General features: G+C 44.7%; 1 protein-coding gene across 1 annotated transcript; it reads left to right on the forward strand.

Moving 5' to 3' along the window:
• On the forward strand, positions 1–26,975 carry CD4 (CD4 molecule). Its single transcript, XM_030187434.1, has 10 exons — positions 1–27; positions 14,818–14,927; positions 15,915–16,097; positions 17,986–18,147; positions 18,753–19,001; positions 19,871–20,233; positions 21,160–21,408; positions 21,562–21,677; positions 23,004–23,071; positions 25,801–26,975. The coding sequence occupies exons 2-10, from the start codon at positions 14,852–14,854 to the stop codon at positions 25,829–25,831; spliced, it is 1,497 nt and encodes a 498-aa protein (XP_030043294.1). The 5' UTR covers positions 1–27; positions 14,818–14,851; the 3' UTR covers positions 25,832–26,975.

Below are 26,975 nucleotides of genomic sequence, written 5' to 3' on the forward strand. Positions count from 1 at the left end.
GACACCGGCTGCACATACTATATCAGGGTATGTTTATTTACCCCTACCCTAGCTAAGATAACGTTCGAGCACCTCTCTGACCCCATTTGCAACTTTCTTTAAACTAATTCTCTTATTTCCTGTCTTATCAATCTATATGTTCCATCTTTGCTTACACCCTATGCTGTCTATGAAAATGTTTTATTGGGTATCATGTTGGCGTTATAATGTAGCGTAGTATGCCATACTTTGTATTGTTGTTTGAATATTTTTACTGCAGTAATTGCCTTTTGCATGTGTTTGACTTATTCTTACTGTACACTGCCTTGAGTGAATTCCTTCAAAAAGGCGGTAAATCCTAATAAATAACTGTCCACATTTTTTTGGACATTGTCTCTGAGGATATGGAAAAGATTTGAGTCAGGTTAATCAGAAGTTGAGGAAAGATGAGAGTTGAAAGCTTAACCATTCAAAAACAGCTCCAGGCTTTTGACTACTTTGCCCAAAGTTAGGTTGGTGGATCAGAGTTTGAAACCTGTGGAGCAAATTAAATTATTGAGGGATAATTCTGACTATGGAGAAGCAAACTGCTGATTAAGAAGTGCTGGTATTGTTCATGATCTAGACTCCTATTTTGAGGTGGTAGACTTGTCCACATTAGTACATGCATAGATTATTACTCAGCTCAATTACTGCAACACTTTGTATATAGGGTTACCTAAATAATAGCCCGCAGAAATTGCAGTTAATTCAGAATACCACTGTGAGAGTGATGACAACTATGAAATTGCATACACTTATACATCCTGTTTTAAGGGAACTTCACTGGTTGCCTACAGAGTCAAGGATTGATTTAAAATGTTTATATTCTAGTTTTGAAGATTTTACCAGGGTTATCCCAGAGGCATTAGAAGTTTGTTCTAAGCGCTGTGTAGGCCATTCAGGGTTTCACGTTCATCTTAGAAGGGATTGTTGTAAAGACCAAGGTGTGTAATACTGAGTGAAACATGATAGTGTGGCTTTTCAGGTGTGAACCCTGCTTGGTGGAATAAACTTCCTGAAGAGTTCAAGGTTGTCACTGAAATCCTCCACATTCATAAACACTGTAAGGCCAGGTTATTTGGGTCAGTCTATGGGATATGATGACTGGTAAGGACTGGGCTTGGGTTGGGTTGGCGATGAATGGGGAATGATGACTGATCCCCCCACTATTCGTATCGAATTATGTTTGATTATAAGCCATGTTGTGGCTTATTGAAGAAACAGTATTACAAAAATAAATGAACAAATGTTTCTTCCAGAAGAAGGATGAGTCATGATGTCCCTGGAGGATTAAAGACATTCCCTCTGGTGTTGCTGTTTCCAGACATCCACCCAGGAACACTTGTCTAAATCTCCCTCTGGATTTTCAACTATCACCTCTTAATGTGCTGTGGGCTCCCAAAAGGAGGGAGGTTTCATTTCAGGGGACATTTTATGGTTTCTGCTATCTCAACCAGAATTATTTTGCAGACTTTTGTTGAACTAAGATGCCGCTAGTTTCTGGATGAAGTATAGATGGCGAAAATTAATAATGTCTTCTGTTGATGAACATCCCCTGCTTTCTAAAGGCAACAAGATGGCCCCTGCTCTGCACATGCTGATCGGTAGGGACCATAGAAATACACTGCAAGCAAAGAAAAGAATACCAAAAATTTGAAAAAAAAAAAAACCCTAGTCTAGCTGAAGATTTCCTGTTTCTCTTGTGGTGCTGAAGAGGAAAAGGCAATCTTCCCATATAGTATAGGTTTCTCGCTTCAGGTGGGTAAAGAGCAGATGCGCTTGAAGCTGAGAGGCGAGAAGGTAAGGGAGTCTTTCTCTAGAGACCTTTGTTTCTCTTCTTTATGTCAAGAGTTAGCTGCATGCTTTTATTTTGTATATTTCTTGATTTGTTACTAAACAGAGCTAATGCTATTACTACACAAGACAGCGATGTCCCGTTTGATTTGATCTGATTTACTTGGTAATGCCGCTTAACACACAAAATTTTAAACTGGTTTACAATAGGTTAAGACAATTTACAATAACTACTACTACTATTTGACATTTCTAAAGCGCTACTAGGGTTACGCAGCGCTGTACAATTTAACATAGAAGGACAGTCCCTGCTCAAAGAGCTTACAATCTAATGGACAAATGTACAAACAGTCAAGTAGGGGTCGTCAGATTGGGGCAGTCAGGATTTCCTGAGAGGTATAAAGGTTAGGTGCCGAAAGCAACATAATAAGCTTAAAAATACAACTTAACATATTATGCATCAATCTAAGCAAAAAGAAGAAAACGCATCTCGAAATTCTAGCCAGAGCTGAACATTACATCGTCTTTTAAACATTCATCTTCCACAAGGGCCGACCCTGGCGAAAACTGGTGGGGTGATCACAGAGAGAGAAGTACATGAAACAAGGCTTTAGCTTGGAAACTTATCTAGAAATGAATCTATCAGAGCACAAAGTTGGTCTCTTTATCGGAATCGAGAAAATTGTGTGATGCCCAAAGGGGACAAGGAGGGAAATGGGATGGAAAGACACCTGCTTGAAGAATTTAAGTAACGGCACCGGTCCAACTCTCTGGATCTGAATTATTCCTCTGGTATTGATACCGACTTCTGCTGATGGGAATAGGATCCCTACTTCCTTCTGTACCCAATTCCTCTTATGTTCAATTTACTTATCCGTTAGCCCCATTTATTTTGTGTTCACTGCAAACTGTATATTCTTCTTACAAATTGTAATTCTTTATATTGTTACTATGTAAGCCGTATTGAGCCTGCCATGTGTGGGAAAGCGCGGGATACAAATGTAATAATAATAATAATACTTGGCCGATACAATTAAGTCAATATTTTTTATCTCTCTGAGAAGAAACTTGGCCAATACAATTAAATCAATAATTTTTATCTCTCTGAGAAGAAAGATTTACTTTTGGAAATAAAAAGATGACAATTTTAACAATCAGATTATAACATCAATTTAAATGGATTATCTAGCTCTCCCTAGCTAAGAAGGGAGTAACCTCAAACTAGCTAACATCTCTCTTCCGTCCATCAAGGCTGCTCAAGGTGCCTCTGAAATCTCCACCATTATCGCCTCTGGCTTTCTCTCTGTGTTAGATCAGAAACTTAACTGATGTACACATTGAACATATGTTACCAAAGAAAGCCAAGACAGTGAATCACAAAGATAAGAAGTAAAAAATTATAATAACAATAAAATACAATTCCAGAGTACAGAAGACACATTCTGGGTTCTGCTGCTGGTCCACTATTGTCTCTTCTCAGATCCCACAGATTCCTCCAGCTGCTGTTTCTCCAGGATTAGATACAGTCTTTCCTCCTCATTCTTTGGTGGGAAGCCTTTGATTTTCTCTCTCTGCTGTTTGGGAAATATGCATCTCTTCTCTCTTTGGATTTTGCACAGTACAGAAGGAAATGCATTTCTGTTTCTAACATGGATTCAGGATCCCCCAGATTTTGCTGCTCCAGCTGCTGTTCCTCCTCTTCCCCCCCCCCCCCCCGGGGGGTTAGACACAGTTTTTCCTGCTCATTCTTTGGTGGAAAGCCTTTGATTTTCTCTCTCTGCTCTTTGAGAAATGTGCATCTTTTCTCTCTTTGCATTTTGCACGGTACAGGAGGAAATGCATTTCTGTTTCTAGTTCTGTGTGCAGAGTTTGGCTTCTTAGGGTTTCTAGTTCAATTTCTTTTTGTGTATATCTGGCAAGGGGTCTGTCCATGTTGTGTGTATGTGACTGAGTTGAGGTAGTTTCTCTGTAGGGATCAGTCTCATAGGAGATGTGTTGGTTTTGTAGGTCAATGCAATATTTGCAGGGTTGCCTTTTCCTAGGTAGGGGTTGCTGCTGTGGAGATTCCTGGCAGTTAGTGCTGTTGTGGTATGGTGGGCTTTCTCCTGAGTGTGTTTCTCACTCTGTCTGTCCGTATCTCTCTGTTTCTACCTTTTAACTCCGTTAGTCTTTTTCTCTGCCACCTGTTCTGTGCCCCAGTTCTTCTGAAAAGCAGGAAACACAGCTCTGAGTTCTATTATTTTTATGTGCTTTGCACACTGGGTGATGTTCATCCAGAAAGTCCTCCTGTGAACTTCACGATCAGAAATCTCCAATATGCCGCCATCCCTGAGGCGCAGAGCCTGGCAGTACATCTCTGCACAGGGAGAAAGAGAGAGTCTTCCAAGTGTGAGAAGATGTTTCTTCCACTGCAGAAGGGGGGTGGCTGGCCTTGGCTCTGTCCCTGGAGATTCACCTAAATAGAATTGCATAGCTTGGAGCAATGCAGCCAGTGTTACAGGGCAGGCATAAAGAGATAAGATACTGGACATGGCACAAACCGACTTCTCTCCTTCGCTTTCACCAATTAAAGTGGCACCAGATTTTGGAGTCCGAAGAGTCAGCCTGTGCTGTCACAGGACCAGCAGTTTCTCCTTCCTATCTCTCCCCCAGGGTTAGCGTTAGGGGGTCACAAACAGAGCAATTGCCCTGGGCCCCCATACCATAGGAGTCCACAAACCTGCCTCAAGCTCAAGGAGGTACAGGCTGAAGGCCAGCTTTTGGGCCTTCTCCTGGTTTCTGCTCTGGGTCTCTGAACATCTAATTACAGCCCTGCTCTCCACTAATTATAGAACACTCTGGAGAAGGAAAGAAACACGGTGTAGCTCAAAAGTAACTTTTCTTCCATGCTATCTCTTTGAAAATATCTTTATTGCACTAGGCCCCAGCTTCCTGTATGTGCTGCTCTCGCTCCCAGACTTCTACAGATAAGCAGGTGTCTTACACAGAGGAAGTAATGTGTTATACAGAGGGAATAGCGTGTTACACAGGAGTGGCGTGTCATACAGAGATTTCCAAGTTCATTATTATTAGGGATTTCTCAAAAGAAGAAAAGATTGGAGAATGGAAACAGGAAGCATCTCAGCTCTTTCCTTTGGATTTACACATTACATAAGTACATAAGTATTGCCATACTGGGAAAGACCAAAGGTCCATTGAGCCCAGCATCCTGTTTCCAACAGTGGCCAATCCAGGTCACAAATACCCGGCAAGATCCCAAAAATGTACAAAACATTTTATACTGCTTATCCCAGAAATAGTGGATTTTCCCCAAGTCCATTTAATAACGGTCTATGGACTTTTCCTTTAGGAAGCCGTCCAAACCAAACATAGACACAAACCACAAACCTATATATTTATTTATTTTATGAGAATGTATATCCCCAACAATCCACTAGGAAACTGGTGAGGAACTGGTGACATCACAGGATTTAAGATTGCTAACTGGTGGAATGATGTAGCATTTTCTTGACCTGTGACCCATTACCGCATGCAAACGGTAGACTGTGGGAAAATGTCCTGCTTAGAAGTCCTCAGCGATGCCTCACTGTCACTGTCTACCTCTCAGGTTGGGCCATCCCTGACACATCAACCCACACCTCCAACCCAGGCCCTCGGGGGCAGGGGCCTGCATACGCTTGTGGTTTAGTGAGAACAAGGAGGCTCCAGTCCGGCATGTTGCTTCCAGTGGGGTTTGTCAGTTTGCACTTTTCAGGTGCTCCTTTCACCATTAATAGCAGACAGGGACATGGTACTTCCACTTCAACTCAACAAACTTCCATTTGAAGGAAAGTCACACACCTGTTACCAGCATCTCCGACTGAGGAAGGAGACCATCCCCAAATGGAGGAACGGGAAGGTTTTACCCAACAACAAAGCTGCTGCTTCTCTCCAGAATAACCTCCAGGATTCAGCTCGCTTCCTTGGGTTTACTATGATTGGACTTTCATGAGAATCTCCCTCACTACAGAGGAATGATGTGGGGTCTGCATTTCATCTTACCCCTACCTCCCCCTTCCCTGGCTATCAGACTCTTCTTGTCTGTGGCCTTTCTCCCTCTTTAATCTACAACATCCTAAGGCTGAGGGCTTCAGTTCACATTTCTCAAACTGTTCACCACTCTTCTTTGCAGTAAAAATAAGTAACAAGTGAAGTTTCACAATCCAATAGTAAAAAAGGTCATAATAATATCAGCATAAATCTACAACACCTTCAGAGATAAAATCATAAAACAATGTTTTTGTCATGGTGAAAGAAAGGTCATCATTAAAGGCAGTTACAAGAGGCAAGTTCTGAGCCATTTTCGGCATGTGCGATGGCTGTCAGCTCGGTGAATTTCCTGCGGTGTGGGCTGTACGAGAAAAGGCGCTGTTCTGCATTTGCAGACTGTAGAAACCCAGCAGGCGCTTAGCACGTAAGCAGTGTCAGATACAGCAGGTCAGAATCTGAAACTGATGAACATCCAAGATCACTTCTTTAGTGTTGAGTGATCCGATGTGAATATCTCTTAGCCATGTTGCACAAGTGGTTTTAATGGTTGGGGTCCTCTTTGCTTGTGTCCCTGTATGAATCCCATTGTTCAGTGCTTTTATGATGTGGTAGGTTGATGCTTTTGCAGGGTTTTATTTGGGTCTCACAGTGTCTGGTAGAGAAAGGAGTTTGCGCAGCTGTTACTGAGGTGCAGTTACCAAAAGTCTCTTTGGGCTCAAACCTCAACTAAGCCTGTCTAAATGTAAGATGATGTAGCTCTCTAAAAGGTTCCCGAGCCTCTCCATGGCACCATGTGTTTTAGGAACCCAAAGGACATGGCTAGAGTCCTGGGGATTAACATGGATTCAGGCTTATCTTTTCTTACCCACATTTCTTTGGGGATCAGGACATCTTTATGCAGTGCATTTTCTCTAGCAGAAAAGGTGCCGGTACTCAAATGCCAGGCCACCCTTCAGGGGTGATCATTGAGGGACCCACCTCACAATAGCCGGGCCACTTGTGACCAGTCACAGAATCTATGACAAGGCAGAATCGGTGTGTAGAGCCTGAGTTCCTTCATTAAAACTTGTGGACCATGGCCCAATTTTAGCAGACAATGGAAAAGGTGCTGGTACTCAGTACCCCCTCAAAAAAAGCCCTGTCTTTATGCATGCTTAGAAGACTTTGATCCATTAGGTCTTTTCTGAACGTGCAGAAATTGAAAGTCATCACCCAAACATTAGTGATCAGCCACTTAGACTATTTCAATGCCTTCTCGATGGGGAAATGTCTCTAAACAGGTTAGTTTTGTGCATATAAAAAAAAATAACTGTAAAACCCAACACAAAACTTTGCCATCAACATCAGAGGAGGTTACAAAAAACACCAATAGTTAATTATCCACATTAACGATAACTGGATGGTCTTAAGGACAAGTTGGCTAACCCATTTTTCACATCTATTGCAATATGAAGGGGGGGGGGTTCTTTAATTTTTCCAAAACTGTTGATGATTCAAAGAAATTTGGATGATAACTTACCTTAGTTAAGGTATATAAATAACCCATATGTCAAGAGTAGAAAGGGAGATCCGAGTTAACACTCAACCAGAAAGAATCTCGAACACGTTGTACAATATCTCTTTCATTGGTCCAAAAAAACTCCTCAATTCAGCCACTTATACTTAAAGCTTCTAATGTTCAGAAAGCATTTTTAAGTATCTTAATCATATTCTTATTCGGAATATTCAGTTAAAAACTGTATAAAAAATACGCAACTCTCAACACCCAGTGGAGGCCTTTGTTTCACAAACTATGTTGAGTCAGGGGCACTGTGAATCCTTCACTATTCCCAGTGTATCAAGGAAGCTGCTTCCTTTCCTTTCCTATTTCTCCTCTGATGCATCATAAAACCCAACATGGCAGAAGTGATTTAGTACAAAGCAGATCATGAATGTTGCATTTACACTCAGAAGTGCTAATGCTCTTTCATCTTGGTGCACAAATGATGCTCACATTTAAGCGCTATATTTGGGGGAATTAAAAGAGGGGATAATGCATTAGCCATCTTTCATTTTAAAAATAACATCAGCAAGAATGATCAAATGAGATAAACAACAGATTGTATTTAAGCTTCTGCAGTTTATGTCATTCTTTGCCCCTGTAAGAAATTATATATTGGGGAAACGTCTGAAGACTTTAAGATTTGAGGAAACAGAAGTGTCTTTGCTGATACACTGCTTACAGTTTTGGCAGGAATTGCTGATTTGCAATGCTGGACTCTTCATAGGATCTAAGAGTTGGGGTGGGGTGGGGGGGGGGGAAGTGTTACTCCAGTTAGAACTGAAATGGATATACATACTGCACATTGTGGAGTCATAGAGAATGACAGAGCCCGCGGGGATGGGACGGGGCAGGGACAGAGCCCGCAGGGATGGGTTAGGGACAGAGCCCGCGGGGATGGGACGGGGCAGGGACAGAGCCCGCAGGGATGGGGACAAAATCATTTTCTACTTTGAAGCCTGTTAAAGAACTGGACTGTTGTTTATGTTTGAGTGATGCAGACGACGATATTTTCATTTTTGGAAAAACAAGCAAACATGTTGGCCACAACTAGCAAAATTTGCATGGGGGATCCTGTACATTCCTGCTACCTGCACATCTTCTGAGAAGACATTTTCTATTGCAGGAAGGACTATGGAGGACAGGAAAGCTAGACTGAATCCTGAGATTCTATTTGTGATTTATAAACAAAAGTTGCGCAGCACATTGTTTCTTTTTATACTTTAATAAAAAGATTTAAATATAAAATTATAAGTGTTCGAGGCTTCTGCAGATGAGAACAGAGCCCACGAGGACGGGGACGAAGACAGAACCCATGAGGAGGGACGGAGGAGCAGGGACAAACTTTGTCCCTGTGTTATTCTGTAGTCAGACAGACTTAATGCATTTCAGCACTGAAAAGTATTTTTCAGCAGTCGATTACTGGTGACGTTTCCTGCTTGGCTGTTGGGTTTGGAATATGTGAACTGGTTGATCTACTTTGGGCATTTGTTACTAACCAGCTCATTTTCGAAGGAGATCGACGGCCATCTTCCGACACAAATCGGGAGATGGCCGGCAATCTCCTGAACCTGGCCAAATCGGTATAATCGAAAGCCGATTTTGGCCGGTGCCAATTGCTTTCCGTCGCGGAGCCGGCCAAACTTCAAGAGGGCGTGTCGGTAGAGTAGCGAAGGTGGGATGGGGGCGTGGTTTGAGATGGCCGGCTTCGCCCGATAATGGAAAAAAGAAAGCCGGCCTTGACGAGCACTTCGCCGACTTCACTTGGTCCCTTTTTTTACGACCAAGCTTCAAAAAGGTGCCCCAACTGACCAAATGACCACCGGAAGGAATCGGGGATGACCTCCCCTTACTCCCCCAGTGGTCACCAACCCCCTCCCACCCAAAAAAAAATATATATATATATTTTTTTGCCAGCCTCAAATGTCATATCCAGCTCCCTGACAGCAGTATGTAGGTCCCTGGAGCAGTATTTAGTGGGTGCAGTGCACTTCAGGCAGCTGGACCCAGGCCCATCCCCCCTACCTGTTACATTTGTGGTGGTAAATGTTAAGCCCTCCAAAACCCCCCAAAACCCACTGTACCCACATGTAGGTGCCCCCCTTCATCCCTAAGGGCTATGGTAGTGGTGTAGAGTTGTGGGGAGTCGGTTTTGGGGAGGATTTGGGGGGCTCAGCACCCAAGGTAAGGGAGCTATGCACCTGGGAGCTATTTTTGAAGTCCACTGCAGTGCCCCCTAGGGTGCCTGGTTGGTGTCCTGGCATATCAGGGGGACCAGTGCACTACAAATGCTGGCTCCTCCCATGACCAAATGCCTTGGATTTGGCCGGGTTTGAGATTGCCGGCATTAGTTTCCATTATCGGCGAAAACCGATGCCGGCGATCTGTGACATTTGGCCAGCCCCAACCGTATTATCGAAATGAACGATGGCCAGCCATCTTTTTCGATAATATGGTTTGTGACTGCTCTTTGTGGCGCCGGCCAAATAGATGGCCGGCGCCGTTCGATTATGCCCCTCTAAATCACTTCTGCCATCTTGGGTTTTATGAAGCACAAGAGAAGAAATAAGAAAAGAAAGGAAAGGAAGCAGCTTCGAAGGATTGCAACAGTGCCCCTGATGCAGAACAGTTTGTGAAACAAAGGCCTCCATTGGGTGTTGAGAGCTACGTATTTTTATACAGTTTTTAACTGAATGTTAAGAATAAGAGTATGGTTAAGACATTTTTTTTAAATGCTCTCTGGACATTAGAAGCTTTAAGTGGTTGAATTGAGGAGTATTTTGGACCAATGAAAGAGACATTGTACAAACCGTTCAAGATTCTTTCTGATTGGGTATTAATTTGCAGGTCCTTTTCTCGTCTTGACAATGAGATCATTGTGGTTAATGTGGATAATGAGTTATTGGGGTTCTTTTTACATTTCCTCTTATGCTAATAGTAGAGTTTGCTTGTTCCCTTCAGGATGAATTCAGACTATGAATATTGATCTCCCCTACCCTACACACAGGGCCTCCTGCTTATTAGCAGCCTGGCTGAGTCCATGTGCATCTCTCAGTTGAATTTCCTACATGGAAAGTACCTGTATTCAGCCTTCACACGCTTAGATATTCGTCCCACCAATTTAAGATCTGAACTATCTAAAATCAGAACTGAAGACATGGCTTTATGTTCAGGCCTTTGTCTGACCGCTGGAGTGAATGGCTAGCTGGCCTAGGGGCAGACATTGAATATATGTATATGTATATCTATATATATATATATATATATATATATATATATATGAGAGAGAGACAGAGGGAGGGAGGGTGCGTGAATCCTACCTATCTGTTTTTATCTGTATATTTGCACCACTTTGCTGAAATTTCTCAAATCTGCAAATAAACTAAAAAGGGCTCATTCCCAGCACGTAAAATGAGTTTATCTTGTTGGGCAGACGGGATGGAACGTAAAGGTCTTTATCTGTCGTCACTTACTATATATGTTACTATGTTGAATATTGCCTGTTTGCAGAAAGGCCATAAATCTGGAGCCCAGAGGAAAAAAGAATAGTGAAAGAGTGATTGTAGCTTTGTGGGAAGTGGGGGGGACGAGGGGTCCCCTGTTGTATTTTTGCCTAGGGTCCAATCTAGAGTTCTGTCCCATTCTGTACAGTTCTGGCTTTGTGTGTCTCTCTCGCCTCCGCCTCGTGCTGTGGTAGGATGTGGGCTGCCTCTTAACGCTGAACCTCTGAGAGATGTCGATAACCGGAAATCTTTGTGTTGGAAAACTTCAAGTCTTTTGCTCTGACTTGAGGCCCTGAGAATGGCTGTGTCCACGATGTAGGCTCTCTTCACTCATTTCCCCTTCAACGGGTCACATCAGGATGGGGCTTCCTGATGTCTGTTGACCCCCATCACCCCTTTACTCCCCCCTCCACCACCACACACACACACAGACACTGCCAAAAATGGCAGTAAACCATTGGTGGGGAGGGGATGATTAAAATAGCTTTTTTCATAGAAACCAGGAACTGTGTGGGAGTGGGCAAGAGGAAAACATGAGAGAGGAAGGAAGGAAGGGGGAGAGGAAGAGAGAGAGAGAAAGACAGACAGAGACCGAGAGAAAGATAGGCACAGAGAGAGAGAGAGAGAGACAGAGAGAGAGAGAAAGGCTTCAAAGAAGCTAGAGGGTGAATCAATCCACATGAAACACGTTATGCATGCTCCGTGACAAGCCATGGCTCGCTCATCTGTCTCTCTTCCTCTGCTAAAGTAGCCTTCAGGGTCTCTCTCTCTCTCTCTCTCTCTCTGCATGTCTCTGTTTATAGCTCTTGAAGTGTCTCTGTATAGACATATCACTTGATCATACCCCATTCTCTCAACATCACCTCTATCTCTGACACCTTTCCTGCATTCTTCTCCACCCAACATCCTATCATCCAAATCACTCCTCACAAGAATCACCCTGCTATACACATCCTGTCACCCAAATCAATACACACACACTCACCAGAATCACTCACTCACTCACTCACACACACACACACACCAGAATCATCTCACACACAGACACACACACCAGAATCTTCCCTCACACAGACACACACACTCACACACCAGAATCATCCCTCACATTTGCACGCACGCACACACACACACACACACACACACACACACACACACTCACCAGAATCATCAATCACTCACACACACACCAGAATCATCCCTCACATTTGCACGCACACACACACACTCACCAGAATCATCAATCACTCAGGGTTCCATTCTTTTCCCTTTATTATTCAACTTATTTCTGAGCCCTCTCGCTGTCCTCATCCTGTCTTTTGGTATCCTTCTTTTTTACCTGACCTACCCTTCTTAACCTTCCACCCCCCCCCCCCCCCATTACCCCCAGTGCAGACTTGTTTAGAAGATCATTGATTAGTGCTTAATGCCGATGATTATCTGCTGGTTCACTCTATCTCCAGCTGCATTTCCTATCCCCCTATTTGGGATCCAGGTCACGCTGCCCTATCCTTTCAGCCATAAATCGCTCAGTTATCCGTCCTGTTTCGTCAACTACGTGCTATTCATCATTTTTTCAATCAGAATACTTTTCACGAACTGATTCTTTCCCTTTGCACATCACGACTCAACTATTGCAATATTGTTTCTGCTGGTTTACCCTGATCATCTTTGAACAAACCTCAAACTCTTCAGAACAACGCTATTTGTCTTCTTAGGCTAGGATAGGGGAGGGCAGACTTATACGGGGTCTGTGCCAGAGCCGGTGATGGGAGGCGGGACTGGTGGTTGGGAGGCGGGAAATACTGCTGGACAGACTTATACGGTCTGTGCCCTGAAAAAGACAGGTACAAATCAAGGTAAGGTATACACATATGAGTTTATCGTGGGCAGACTAGATGGACCGTGCAGGTCTTTTTCTGCCGTCATCTACTATGTTACTATGTTGTATCGCTCCATGGTGCGACCGCACCTTGAGTATTGTGTTCAATTCTGGTCGCCGCATCTCAAGAAAGATATAGTAGAATTGGAAAAGGTGCAGCGAAGGGCGACTAAAATGATAGCGGGGATGGGACGACTTCCCTATGAAGAAAGACTAAGGAGGCTAGGGCTTTTCAGCTTGGAGAAGAGACGGCTGAGGGGAGACATGATAGAGGTATATAAAATAATGAGTGGAGTGGAACAGGTGGATGTGAAGCGTCTGTTCACGCTTTCCAAAAATACTAGGACTAGGGGGCATGCGATGAAACTACAGTGTAGTAAATTTAAAACAAATCGGAGAAAATTTTTCTTCACCCAACGTGTAATTAAACTCTGGAATTCGTTGCCGGAGAAAGTGGTGAAGGCGGTTAGCTTAGCAGAGTTTAAAAATGGGTTGGACGGTTTCCTAAAGGACAAGTCCATAAACCGCTACTAAATGGACTTGGAAAACTCCAAAATTCCAGGAATAACATGTATAGAATGTTTGTACGTTTGGGAAGCTTGCCAGGTGCCCTTGGCCTGGATTGGCCGCTGTCGTGGACAGGATGCTGGGCTCGATGGACCCTTGGTCTTTTCCCAGTATGGCATTACTTATGTACTTATATGTTTCTTTCAATCACTCCATTCCACTTCTTAAACATCACCACTGTACCTGTGGAGTATGGTATAATTTACAAAGTAGCCCGTCAAACTTTTAAGGCCCTTCGGGTAGGCCTACCAGACTATCTTGCTCGCTCTACTATCCCTTAGTTCTTATCTGTTGATGACCACAGGCTTGTTTTCCCTGTCCCTAAGCTTGTCCACTATGAATCTAAGTTGCACCTTTTTCTTTTTGTCTCCCCACACTCGGAATAATCTTTCCCGCCCCCTCGGTTCAGAATCCTCTCAAGATTTTCAAAGCTGAGCTAAAAGCATGGTTGTTTAGACAGGCGTTTGAAGTGTCTGATTGAGTGGTTTCTCACCAACTGGAGGTCCTCTACCTTTTCTTTCTTTGCTATCTCTCTCTGGTTTCCTACTGAGTGTTTCCTCCTTCCTTTTCTTTGTAAGGATGTTTATCTTTCCTATCATTAATGGCCTTCCTTCCTTCCTACTGCTTATTTTATTAGCCTCTACACCGCTTAGCTCTGCCATGGCAGCTTGAAAAGTCTAGAAAGTTCGAATAAACCATAACTATAACCACACACACACAGAAACACACACACACACACACACACACACACACACACACACACACACACACACACACACACACACACACACACACACACACACACATATACTCTTCACTAGAAGCATCCCTCTACACACACGTGATAACCCACATCATGCCCTCATTGTTTTGAATTCTACAAGCTAATATCAAACAGCAGAAATCATTCCACAGATGTATTTCCATCCCCTCTTTGCTCTGAGCAGTGGCGTAACCACAGGTGGGCCTGGGTAGGCCAGGGCCCACCCAATTAGGGCTCAAGTCCACCCAACAGCAGCACACCCTTAGCAGTAGCTGGTGGGGATCCCAAGCTCTACCAGCTGAAGACCTCCCTCTGTTGGGGCCAAAAATGCTGCTCTCCACTTCAGCAGTTTGAACTTCCTAAGCTGCACATGCTCAGTTTTCAGTGTATGCCTGCTGCAGACTGCTGAGGTGGAGAGCTGAGATTTTTTTTTTTAAGATAATGGGGGGGGGGGGGGGGGGACACTTGGTGCCCACCCACTTCTTGTCTAGGCCCATCCAAGATCCACTATCTGGCTACGCCCCTGGCTCTGAATCTTTTCTGGATTCTTCTGACATTATCTATCCAGGCCACTTTTATTTTACTATTTTGTGGGGTGGGCTAATTCCATAGTGTACAAAGAGCTGGACTGGGTGACCCCTTAATCTGAGAATATAAGTAGGGAGGGAGGAGCATTAGCTAGGTTCTGAAAGTTCCTCAAGCTTTGTTTGGCTCTTAGAGAACAGTCCTTGGCCTTGGAAGGAAGAAACTGGATGGACAAGATGCAGTCGCTGGAAGGCGGAAGCACATCACGGTCTGCTGTCAGCTGTCTCCTGGGCCTACTGATCTGTGAGTGCAGCATTGCATGTCTCTCTCTTACTCTGCTTACTATAAAACAAACAAGAAATATGGATTTTGATTTTGGATTTCATTGCTTGTTTTTCCAAATACAAACACAAGCGAACAAATTACAAATCAGCCACAGTCTCTGCCAGAAGATTTAATGTAATCTAAGCTGGTACCTGCAGCACCATTGGCAGCAGAATGGAGTGGGTCACTGTGGCCACAGCCCTACCAATATTTTACCTAATCCAGCAAAAGAATTAGAGAGCTTGAGGGTGGGGCCTGCAGGGCAAAGTGACTCACTGAAGGTCAGAAGGAGGATCAGTGGGAGCCACATTGTGATGTCACTGGATATTGTCAGCCTCAGAGCTCTATTGTGATGTCATTGGTTATTGTCACAGCTTCAGAGATGTATTGTGATGTCACTGGTTATTGTCACAGCCTCAGAGCTGTATTGTGATGTCACTGGTTATTGTCACAGCCTCAGAGCTCTATTGTGATATCATCAGGTACTGTTAGGCTCAGAATAGATTATGGTGATGCCATTGGCCATTGTGAACACTGTCTTTTGATTTCTTGGTACCAGCAGTGAGATTTGCTTGCTCTGAGCTTATGACCAAATGAGTTTGTATATGTATTTATTTATTACAATTTATTTACTATATTTTTAAAGAAATTCGCCCAATGCAGTGTAGAGCAAGAATACACTGAACATAGGCAATAGGCAATAGGCAATTACAGCAGTAAAAGTATTCAAATAAGAGCACACATTGTATGCTAGGTACAATCTCAACACAATATACAATAAAACATCTTAATAGGCAGCATAAGGTGTAAGAGACAGATAAGATAGAGAATAAGGGGACCAACTTAAGGAAAGGTGCAAGAGAAGACAGAAAGGTGTATGAACATGATCACAACTAGAGCAGGAGTGGATAAGCAAGTTAGGAGAAGCTCTGACATGGTCTCTTTCTTTTTGGGTTGGGGGTACAGTTGCTGCTGCTATGTTGTCGGCGGTTTTCGGAGGAAAGGTGGTGCTTGGAAAGGAAGGCCATAACATCTTCTTACCCTGCCTACAAAATGGAAACGTGAAGGTGACGGACCTGAAATGGGTTAAAATTGGAAACTCCCAAGACACTCACTTCCTGACTTGGGATGGGAATCAAATTTTGAGAGGTGAGGACAGGACTATAGCCCACCTGAGGGACAGCTTTGAATAGCAGGCAAAATGTCCACCCCACCCCCCAAACCTACAGATGTCCATCTAGTGTAAGCCATCAGGTGTACATTTTGCTCAGAATGAAAATTTGCACCCTACTTTGATTACACACTTTGGGAAGCCTATAAGTCTAGTCACACTTCAAAAAAAAAAAATCACGACCAGGAGAGAAGGCATAAAAAGCAACAGGGAGCATCACACCATCCTTCAATAGATGGACTCAATCGAATCATCCTTCTTCACACTCTCCTGATGCTGTGAGGACCTTTCTGGTGGGGATCTGCTGTTTGCTCACCTTTTCACTTATGGCCCATAGTCAAAAGGAGGTTTGCACATCTGCCGTGTCTACTGCATGAGAACGGTAAATTCATGACACACATGGGAGACTTGGGGACAGTAGAGCTGTCAACCATTGTGATTAAGGGAGGTCATTGCTAATAGAAGTAATCTGCAGACAGTCTGCATCCATAACAGCAGATATGCTCTGTACTCATTCCCCCCCCCCTTTCCTTACTTCCTGCCTCTTCTCCCTCCTCTCCTTCTTCCACAGACCTTCACTCCCGCCTCAGCCTCTTCTTCCCCACCTCAGCTTCATTCAGGGTTGCATCCCGGGTTTCTATCCTCTTCACCTCTCCTAACTTATCCTTGAGTGGCCCAATAGCCAACAGCAGTAACCTTCAAGCAGTACCCTCCACCACCGCCAACTCCAGGCTCCGCCCTTTCTGCCTCGCCTCACCCTATGCTTGGAATAAACTCCCTGAGCCATACGCCAAGCCCCCTCCCTGCCCATCTTCAAATCCTTGCTCAAAGCCCACCTCTTCAATGTCGCCTTCAGCTCCTAACCACTTTACCTCTATTCCTAACCACTTTACCTCTATTCTGGAAATCTAGACTGCCCCAACTTGACATTTCGTCCTTTAGATTGTAAGCTCCTTTGAGCAGGGACTGTCCTTCTTTGTTAAACTGTACAGCGCTGCGTAACCCTAGTAGCGCTTTAGAAATGTCCTGGAGGCCCAGCCACTCAGGTTCTTAGGACATCCACAATGCCTCCACTGCATACACATCTCTCTTATGAACATTCATTATGGATATCCTGAAAACCTGACTGGCTGGGGGGCCTCCAGGAAAGGTGAAGTTAGCTGAAGAGGGTAGTAACCTGGGATGCAACTCTGAATGAAGGCCTCCAGGAGACAGGGGTGTTTTGCTTCCTGGTTATTTGGCTATATCTCTGCCAGACATACACTATAGAGGCGATCAAAAGTTATTACATACACTTTATTTAAGTAAATCATAAATTATACATCACCGCTTGAGTTGCAGACAACATCTTCGCCAGCAACTGGGAGGTCCCTCCTGTGGAACAGACGTGTTTCCCAGGCCCATTGTACCCGCTGAGACTCTCTACCCAACTGCACCGGGTATGATTTATGATTTTCTTAAATAAAGTGTATGTAATAACTTTTGATCACCTCTATAGTGTATGTCTGACAGAGATATATCCAAAGATCCAGGAAGCAAAACAAGAGGACAGGGATCAAGTGAATGTGGCTCTGTGGGGGAGGGGCGAGAAGAAGAGGGAATAAGGGCTCACAAATGGACTTTTGCCTGGGGTTTAACAGTGTTAACCCAGCCCTGCCTCTCCCACTTCTTCTGAAAGGGCACAGGTCCTGCCTGACCAGAAAGAGAGAGGTTTTAACCCTGTTCTGATCTGGGATGAAAACATTCTATGGCCTGGGAGAAATCTAGACATATGCACTGCTGGATGTGCCTGAGACTGGGAGGGGGAAGCCCTGCATTATTTCACTCTCCACCACTGAATGATACTTCTTTTCTCTTTATATTCAGGAGCTAAAGTAGTCAGTGATCCCCGATTCACCCTGGAATCCCGGAATGCGAATAATGGAAATTTCTCTATGATTATGAATTCACTGAGTACGTCGGATGCTGGTGACTACAAATGCACATTCTCAAACCAAGCACAAATAGTTCATCTCTACGTTTTCCAGTGTAAGTGGGGAAGGAGTGAGAGATTCTGAGTTTGTCTCTGACTCCCTGTGTTTTACTTCAGGGGAGTCACATTATCTCCCTTTGTCTCAGCTCTAATCCCCAGCTTGCCACTGTCTCTCTGTGTGTGTGACTGGGGGGATGACTTTATCTCCCTGTGTCCCAGTTCTAATCCCCAGCTCTCACTGACTCTCTGTGTGTGACCCTGGGGGAGTCACTTTATCTCCCTGTATCTCAGCTCTAATCCCCGGCTCTGTCACTGACCTTGGAGGAGTCACATTATCTCCCTGTGTCTCAGCTGTAATCCCCAGCTCTGCCACTGACTCTCTGTGGGGTCACTTTATGTCCCTCTGCCTGAGCTCTATTCCCCAGGTCTGTCACTGATGCTCTACCTGTGACCTTGAACAAGGCACTTTATCTCCTTTGGCCAGAGTTCTAATCCCCAGATGTACTAATTTCTTCCCCACTGAATCTATTTTGCACTTTAGTCTGATATGCCTTGCAGCCAAGTGTCTGAAAGCCCTCACTATCCAGCACCTTCTAGTCCATGTGACAACACATTTTCATTCTCCGTACTGAAATATTTGGGGGGTCTATGTATTTTGCAGTGCACGCCAGTCCTGGGAACCCTCTTCTTTTCTCCGAGAGCCTGAACCTCACACTGAAGACCCACCCCTCAGAGAACTCAAACCTGAAAGTGACATGGAAGGGCCCCAAAAACCAAACCTTCAATAACGTGAGCCAGACCCTCCAGATAGTGAATCTGAGTGACGAGCACAAGGAGGAGTGGAGATGCCGGATCCACCATGACCAGAGTACTCAGGACCTGGAGATCATGCACACAGTGCAGAAAATAGGTACCAGCGTCTCTCTCATATTCTGAATCTTCCCGGACTTCAGTGGAGAGAAAGGGGTTACACAGCTGGACAGGGGCTGCCACACAACAGTTATAGCCTCCGACACCATCGGCACAGCTACATACAAATTGGGCAAGGTCTATGAGTCGCACAGTGCATGCAGACACTCTCCTTTTTCACTGTCCCCTCCATCAAGGATGAATGAGTGTATGGGAAGACAGCATGCACTGGGCGAGACCTGCCATGACCTCTTTAACCTCTGACCTACACATACTGCACTAGATTCAAGAAATGTTCGGCACAAAAAAATTGAGCAGTAAGCAAGCCTTTTAGAATGACAAAGCTGGAGGCTGCTAGTGCAAATCGGTATTTAACTTTATTTTATTTATCGATTGGGATTTATTAACCGCCTTTATGAAGAGATTCATTTACGCCATGTCATGCTCGCGCCTAACTGAAAAGTGTTATATAAACTTGTTGTGTCAGTGCCTGACCCGTCCAGGCCCCTCCCATGCTAGTGCGCTGTAGATTTATGCAATTAGCACTGAAGTGCCATTACATGCATCACTGCTAATTAGCACCAATTAACACCAATTAATGGTCATTATTGGCAAAGTCAATTAGTGCCGACATAAACAATTAAGTTAGGCACTATTCTGTAACTTATGCACGCAATTTGGCGCTAATTGCAAACTTGTGACATTTCTAGAATTAGGGGGATTATAAATTTCCAGTCAGGTTCCACCCATGAGAGGAAAAGCACATGAGCTGTGTAAATTTCTACTAACTTTTGCTCCTTTTTCTTCAAGGCCTAAAATCGATCTCTGAATCCTTTCTTCATTCTGCCCAATTTTCTTCCATGAATGTAGGTTTTCCAGTTAATTCTTTCTCCAGAAAGTTCTCTAAGATCAATGAGACCGTGGTGATCCCCTGCAAGCTCTCCTTTGAAATCAAAAGTAAGATTGAAAATATCCAGGTTCAGGCTGCTGGAGTTTATAAATCTAGCAAGCAAGAAGACGTAGGTTTAAAACAACAAATCAAGTATGTCAACATCAGTGATAATGGGAGCTGCTGGCAAGAAGAATGTGGACATAAGTCATCTCTTCTCCATATGAAAGACTTCTCTGTCACCCTGACCAGTGTCCAGTTCAGTGACGCTGGTTGGTACACATGCCTGGTGGAATTCAACCGTGGAAACATCCAGACGGAGTTCCAGCTGCTCATAGTAAGAGGTAAGAGGGACCCCACAGCCACCGCTGGGCTGAATAGACTGGATCCTGGCACATCTCACTAACAGGGCAATCCCCCAACCCTTGTAGTGATACGGGAGTGATGCTGACGGTAGTGAAGGTGGTGGCATGTCGTATATATAATCACATATAAGGAAATGATGGCAGAAAAAGACCAGACTGGCTCATCCATTTGGCCCAGTTGCATTATTCCACTATGTGATAGATGAGCATCTGAATTCTCATATGCCAACCACCACCTGATCCCCTCCATATCCCTCTGACAGTGATGAGGGCAGAGTGGACTCTGAGAATGGCAAGGCGTGCACTGTTGCTGATGAGGTTGGTGCTGAGGGTGGTGATGTTGATCATGGTACTGAGGGCAGAGTGAATTCTGGGGATGGTGAGGTTTTCACTAATAGTGGTGAAGTTGGTGCTGAGGGAGGAGTGAATTCTGAGGATGGTGAGGTTTTCACTAATAGTGGTGAAGTTGGTGCTGAGGGCAGAGTGAATTCTGGGGATGGTGAGGTTTTCACTAATAGTGAAGGTGATGAGGGCAGAGTGAATTCTGGGGATAGTGAGGTTTTCATTAATAATAGTGGTGAAGTTGGAGCTGAGTATGGAGTGAATTATGAGGATGTGAGGTTTTCACTAATAGTGGTGGTTGGTGCTGAAGGCAGTAAATTCTGGGGATAGTGAGGTTTTCAGTAATAGTGGTGAAGTTGGTGCTGAGGGCAGAGTGATTTCTGAGGATAGTGAGGTTTTCACTAATAATTGTGAGGTTGGTGCTGAGCTGGTGACGATGGTGGTGAAGCTGATGTGTCTGGTGTTTCTGAGGCTGGTGGGGAAGCTGGTGATGTTGCTGCTGAGGGTGGTAATGTAATGCCATTTAATAATCATGTACTAACTTCCTCTCTCTGTCTCCTAAGTCTCTGCCAAGCCTCAAGCTCTCATCACTATAAACAGTCCAGTGAACCTCACATGTGAGGTATCTGCCAGCCTCCACAACTCAGTTGTGAGATGGACACATGTCAATGGGTCCAGTGCAAACTCCAAGGAGGGTAAAAACACCACACTCCTGACCTTGACCCTGAGGGTTAATGCCAGTCACTTTGGACTGTGGAGGTGCAGCATTTCTGTGGATGGTCAAGTGTTGTTCAGCATGGATCAGGAATTAGGTATGTGGACACTTCTTCCCCTCTGTTTGGTGCCCTCTTATTTTCTAAGGAAGTCCTATTAATTATATCATGTACACTCACATCCCCAGCAGGACTGATTTTTCTTTCTATTAAGACAATGAGAATCATCAATTCTTTGCTCTTGCTCTGCAGAAGAGATACCAGACCATGTGAACTTGTGGTTTTGGGCTGCTGTTGGAGCTGGGACCTTCGCCATTCTCATTCTCACCATCTGTACAGTGATCTGCATAGCAAGAGATCGCCGGAGGGTTAGTCCACAGTCTCACACTTACAAAACACTTCCCCAGCCTAACACACAGACATCCCTCTTCCGTAACACAGACATGGAAGGGGGTTAGGGCTCATCACCAAAAAAACATACACATGCAAACAAAACTCAGACACACAAACATGTAAACATAAAACAGGCACACACAAACACATGCAAACAAAATTCACACACATAAAACAAAACACAGGCACACATAAACAATGCAAACACATACACACATACAAAGAAAACACAGACACACAAATACACACACAGAGATAGACACACAAACAAAACAGACACAAAAAGAACACTGATAAACACATGCACACAAATACAAAAAAAAACCAGACACACAAATACACAAAAAACACAGACACAAAATGAACACAGACACACAAATACAGACACATAGACACACAAACAAAACATTGACACAAAAAGAACACAAACACATGCACACACATACAAACAAAACACAGACATACAAATATACACACATACAAACAAAATACAGACACACACACACACACACACTCAAGATATAGACACACACATACATACATACAAACAAACAAAAAACATGTGCAAACACACACACACACGACACAGATACACATATGCACGTGGATTGGAAATAATTCTTTGAGGATGCAATGCATATGCTCCTCACCAAGTCTCCACCCACTGCTGCCACACCACTAACCCTGTTGGGCTGATTCCTAGTGATTCATTTTCTTTGCTGTAAATTTTACTGTGAATCCTAGTATTGATTGCTAAGTATAGTGACACCCAGTGGCTGAACCATGTAGTTTGCTATTGATGTCTATGTGTATTGCCACCTAGTAATGGAAAGCACACTAATACCTATGGGGGGGGGACCCTGTGGTTAAAAACTGTAAAGTTTATCCTTTGAAATCTGTTGACAGTGACATCTAATGCTTAGATATATTATCACACTTTATTTAATTGTATTGTTCTTTCCAAATTAACAAAATGTTTGGATACCACTCTGGTCAAACCATCTAACCCCCTCCCCTCCAAGTCAGAAACCATGCAAACACACACACAAGCACAGATACAAACATACTTGTACAAAGGCAACACGAATTGGGAGTTTGAAGGAATCACCTGAGCCTTGCTCTGCATGCTTTCCCCACTTCTTATTATTGCAGGGATCTGTGCATTGAGTCATGAGCTTAGCTTCACCAGCTTATCACACTGAGCGTTTTCTGGAGGGTAGCACCTTTGAATCATGTTTCTCAGCTCCATATTATACCCAAAACATGTCTAATTTTATCTCCCCAATCCCTTTCCATTGCAGCGTCGGGCACAGAGAATGGTTAGGTTGAGGAAACAGCTGTATGAGCAGAAAACATGTCAATGCAAGATGTAAGTCATGGATATTTATTTATTTATTTGTTACATTTATAGCCCACATTTTCCCACCTATTTGTAGGCTATCTTATACATTGGCAGTGAAGTCATTTAGCTCAATCTGTTGCATCTCTTTCCAAAAGACAGTATCGATGTCTAGGTGTCTGTGTACTAGAGTTTTGGGGGGAGACTGTTTTATAAAGTGAAACGTGCGTATTTTAGAACTGCACCCCAGATCTGTCCAGCCTCCATCCCCACATGCATCAGCACCTATTCCTGTGGGTAAAACAAAAAGTCATGCAATTATCATAATAAGGACAACTCCTCAGCACAGTACAGCTTACGGAGAAAGCAACAATACTGTCATCTCAAGACACCAGGCGACTTATCCACCGAACTCTGGGTAGGAGATGTGAAACAAGATATGATTGTAGCTACCTTTTGACAAGTTTTTGGAACTAGGCAGGCAGGAAGGATGGTGCTATGATGTGTAGTAATGAGTGTCTGGTTTGTTGCTGAAAGTGATCCACCTCCAGCATAAGGCACAGCGTCATTGACTTACTGCTAAAAATATTTAAAATGTTTGTTATTATTTGAGTAAATGGGTTTAATTTTAAATTAAGATAGTCAATCACAAATCTATAATCATTAGGATAACTCGGGATTAGTACTTTGTATTCAATTTTAACTGCCAGACCCCTGACCATTCTTCTAATGTTTGGAGTTCACCTTCTCATGGTTTCTACTCCCTCCAGGGCATCCACTCTGTTGGCTATCTTCGTGTCATTTGCAAAAAGCAAACTTTTCCTTCAGCAATGTCTCGCACAAATATATTAACCAGAATTGGCCCCAGCACAAGCCCATGAGGCAACTCCACTACTCACCTTCCTTTCCTACAAGTGGATTCCATTTACTACCACCCTCTGCCGCCTGTCAGTCAATCAGTTTCCAATCCAGTTCACCACTTTGGGTCCTAAGTTCAGTCCTCTCAGCTTATTCATGAGTCTTCTGTGAGGGATCATATCAAAGGGTTTGCTGAACTCCAAGTAGATTACGTCCTTCATCCCTTCTCATGGTTTCTCTTCCATGCTGGGACACTGGGACACCATTCTGGGACACTGGATCAGTACTGGTTCAAAGGGAAGAGTGTCATCTAACACCATGCTGGGACACAGGGTCAGTACTGGCTCAGAGAGGAGAGTGTCCCCTGACACCATGCTGGGACCAGTAGCGTACCAAGGGCAGGGCAGTGGGGACGGTCTGCCCCGGGTGCAGGCAGCAAGGGGGTGCATGGAGGAGGTACGTGGCTTGTCAGCTCTGCCAGTCCCCTGCCCCACTAACAATACTTCTTCTTCCGGGGCAGGGGACCAGCAGAACCGACAGCCTGCTCTGCACACCCCCTTGCTGGGAGGAAAGGTCGGGAGGTGACACACTGGGAGATGTGATGCGCTTTGGGGGAGTGACACACCAGGGGTGCAGCAGTGACCCACTCAGGGTGGCGAACAACATAGGTGCCGACTCCGTGGGTGCTCGAGCACCCCCAATATTTTACGCACCGGAAGTTCCCTTCCAGCCCAGCCAGAATTTTAAAAGTCCCTCTCTCCCTCCGAGTTCCAAGGCCGGCCCTCCGAGTTCCAGGGCCCGCCCTCCGTCCGTCCGAATTTTAAAAGCCCTCTTCTTACCTCGTCAGTGAAAAACGTGCACTGCAGGCTAGGCGCTTCAGCCTTCCCTTCTGTCTTTCGGCTCTGGTCCCACCCATGCGGAAACAGGAAATGAGGGCAGGACCAGAGCTGAGAGACAGAAGGGAAGACTGAAGTGCCGAGCCTGCAGTGCATGCTTTTCACTGACGAGGTAAGAAGAGGGCTTTTAAAATTCTGACAGATGGATGGAGGGGGGCCTTGGAACTCGAAGGGAGGGAGGGGGGCCTTGAAGGGGGGCCTTGGAACTCAAAGGAAGGGAGGGGGCCTTGGAACTCGAAGGGAGGGAGGGAAAGGAGAGAGAGGGAGGGAGGGGGGCCTTGGAACTCGAAGGGAAGGAGGGAAAGGAGAGAGAAGGAGGGAGGGTGGGCCTGGAACTGGGGGGGAGGGCGGGCCTGGAGGGCGAGAAGGAGGGGGGGCCTTGGAACTCGGACAGAGAGAGGGAAGGAGGGACGGAGAGGGAGGGAGGGGGCTTTGGAACTCGAAGGGAGGGAGGGAGGGAAAGGAGAGAGGGGAGGGAGGCCTGGAACTGGGAGAGAGGGAGGGCAGGACTGGAACTCGGAGGGCGGGACTGGAACTCTGAGGGAGGTGAGGGGGGAGAGGGGGCGGAGGGGAGGGGGAGAGGAGCGGAGGGGGGAGAGGGAGGGGAGGGGAGGGGGTGGGGAATGCATCATTTTGAAAAGTTGGCTTCTATGCCGAACAGGCTGGGAGTGCCACTGGCTGGGACACTGAGGCAATACTGGCTCAGAGGGGAGAGTGTCCCTTGACACCATTCTTGGACATTGAGTTAGGGGACACTCCTCCCCTCTGATCTGGTACTAACACCATGTTGGGACCCTGGGTCAGTACTGGATAAGAGGGAAGAGTGTCCCATTCTGCTGTATTGGTTCTGGAAGTTCTCTCATCCGGGCCTGATCTAGCTCTTGATATCTTCTAGACTCAGGCAGTAGGTCTGGATGTAATGATCATGGGGTTGGGTGCAGGATAAGATTTCTTAGGTGTCTGAAACAAGGTGAGACCCTGAAACCATCTTGTCTGTCTTTACAGGCGGCTTCACACAGCATATTACCAGTCCTGAGCCACAGAAAGGATCCTCCTGCCCTCTCTCCACTCATGAGATCTCAGCTGACAGCTTAGATATCAGAGAATGAGATACCAACTGCTGAAGATAGCGATGCTTCTGCTGTTTGATTGACTTGAATCTAGAACACATCCTGAGCCTCTCATTCCATTCTCCCTCTGCAGGAACTGAATGTATAAAAGCTTGGGGAGGGGGAAACATGCTGCACCAGCAGTCAGTCACCGGAGTTTGCCTTGCTTCTGGTGATTCCTCAGCCATAAACTGGAAACAAGGCAGCTGTAAATACTTTTAGTGTCCCTCAGAGTTTGCTTCTAATTTTGTCTTTGTTTTAAATAAAGAAATACAATGTAAAATTCTTGCTCTCACCCATAAAGTCCGCCACACCAGTGTCCCTTCTTCCCTTTCTTCTGTAGTGACTCCTTGCCGTTGATGTGTCCCTTCTGTCCTTACTGTGTGACTTAATAGTTCCTGTACATAAGAACATAAGAATTGTCATACTGGGTCAGACCAATGGTCTATTTACCCTAGTATCCTGGCAGAATCCCAAAGAAAAGCAAGGTTCCATGAAGAGTCCCAATGAGTAGGAAGATTCCAGGCAGAATTTCCTTGCAGAATCCCAAAGAGTAGCAAAATTCCATGCTCTACCCTAGCGTTCTATAATGGCTTCAGTGCACTTAGATGACCTAATAGAAATGGCACTTAGTTTCCACCATTCTGGCTCCGAAATTTAGATGACAAGTCCCTTATCCGGATCATGTGTCTAGACATCCTTAAAGACTCCCTCTATACTATCTGGATAGTATCTCTGAATATCCTTCCAGACCTCCTCTGTACTATCCGGATAGAGCCTCTGAATATCCTCACAGACCTTCTCTACGCTATCCGGATAGTACTAAGGAGAAATCAGTGCAGTTTCAGAACTTTCTAGATAGTGGCAGTATCGAGAATGCTGTGCTAAGTGATCCAGATTGGGTATCTGGATGGCAGACTGAATATTTCCACTGTCCAGATAAGTTCGGAAACTGACCACATTTTCTGGATATTCAGTTCTAGTACCATCTGAATTGGCTCTTAATATCTCAATATGCCATGGTAACATCAAGACTGGATTACTGCAATGCACTATATACAATGGTCTGAC

Source organism: Microcaecilia unicolor, chromosome 14, assembly GCF_901765095.1.
Source record: "Microcaecilia unicolor chromosome 14, aMicUni1.1, whole genome shotgun sequence".
NCBI classification, from domain to species: Eukaryota; Metazoa; Chordata; class Amphibia; order Gymnophiona; family Siphonopidae; genus Microcaecilia; species Microcaecilia unicolor.

Coding starts and splice junctions, on each gene's coding strand:
- CD4 (XM_030187434.1), top strand. CDS start 14,852: ATGGACAAGATGCAGTCGCTGGAAGGCGGAAGCACATCACGGTCTGCT. Junction 16,098..17,985: donor TGGGAATCAAATTTTGAGAG/GTGAGGACAGGA, acceptor CTTTATATTCAG/GAGCTAAAGTAGTCAGTGAT. Junction 21,409..21,561: donor CAGCATGGATCAGGAATTAG/GTATGTGGACAC, acceptor CTTGCTCTGCAG/AAGAGATACCAGACCATGTG.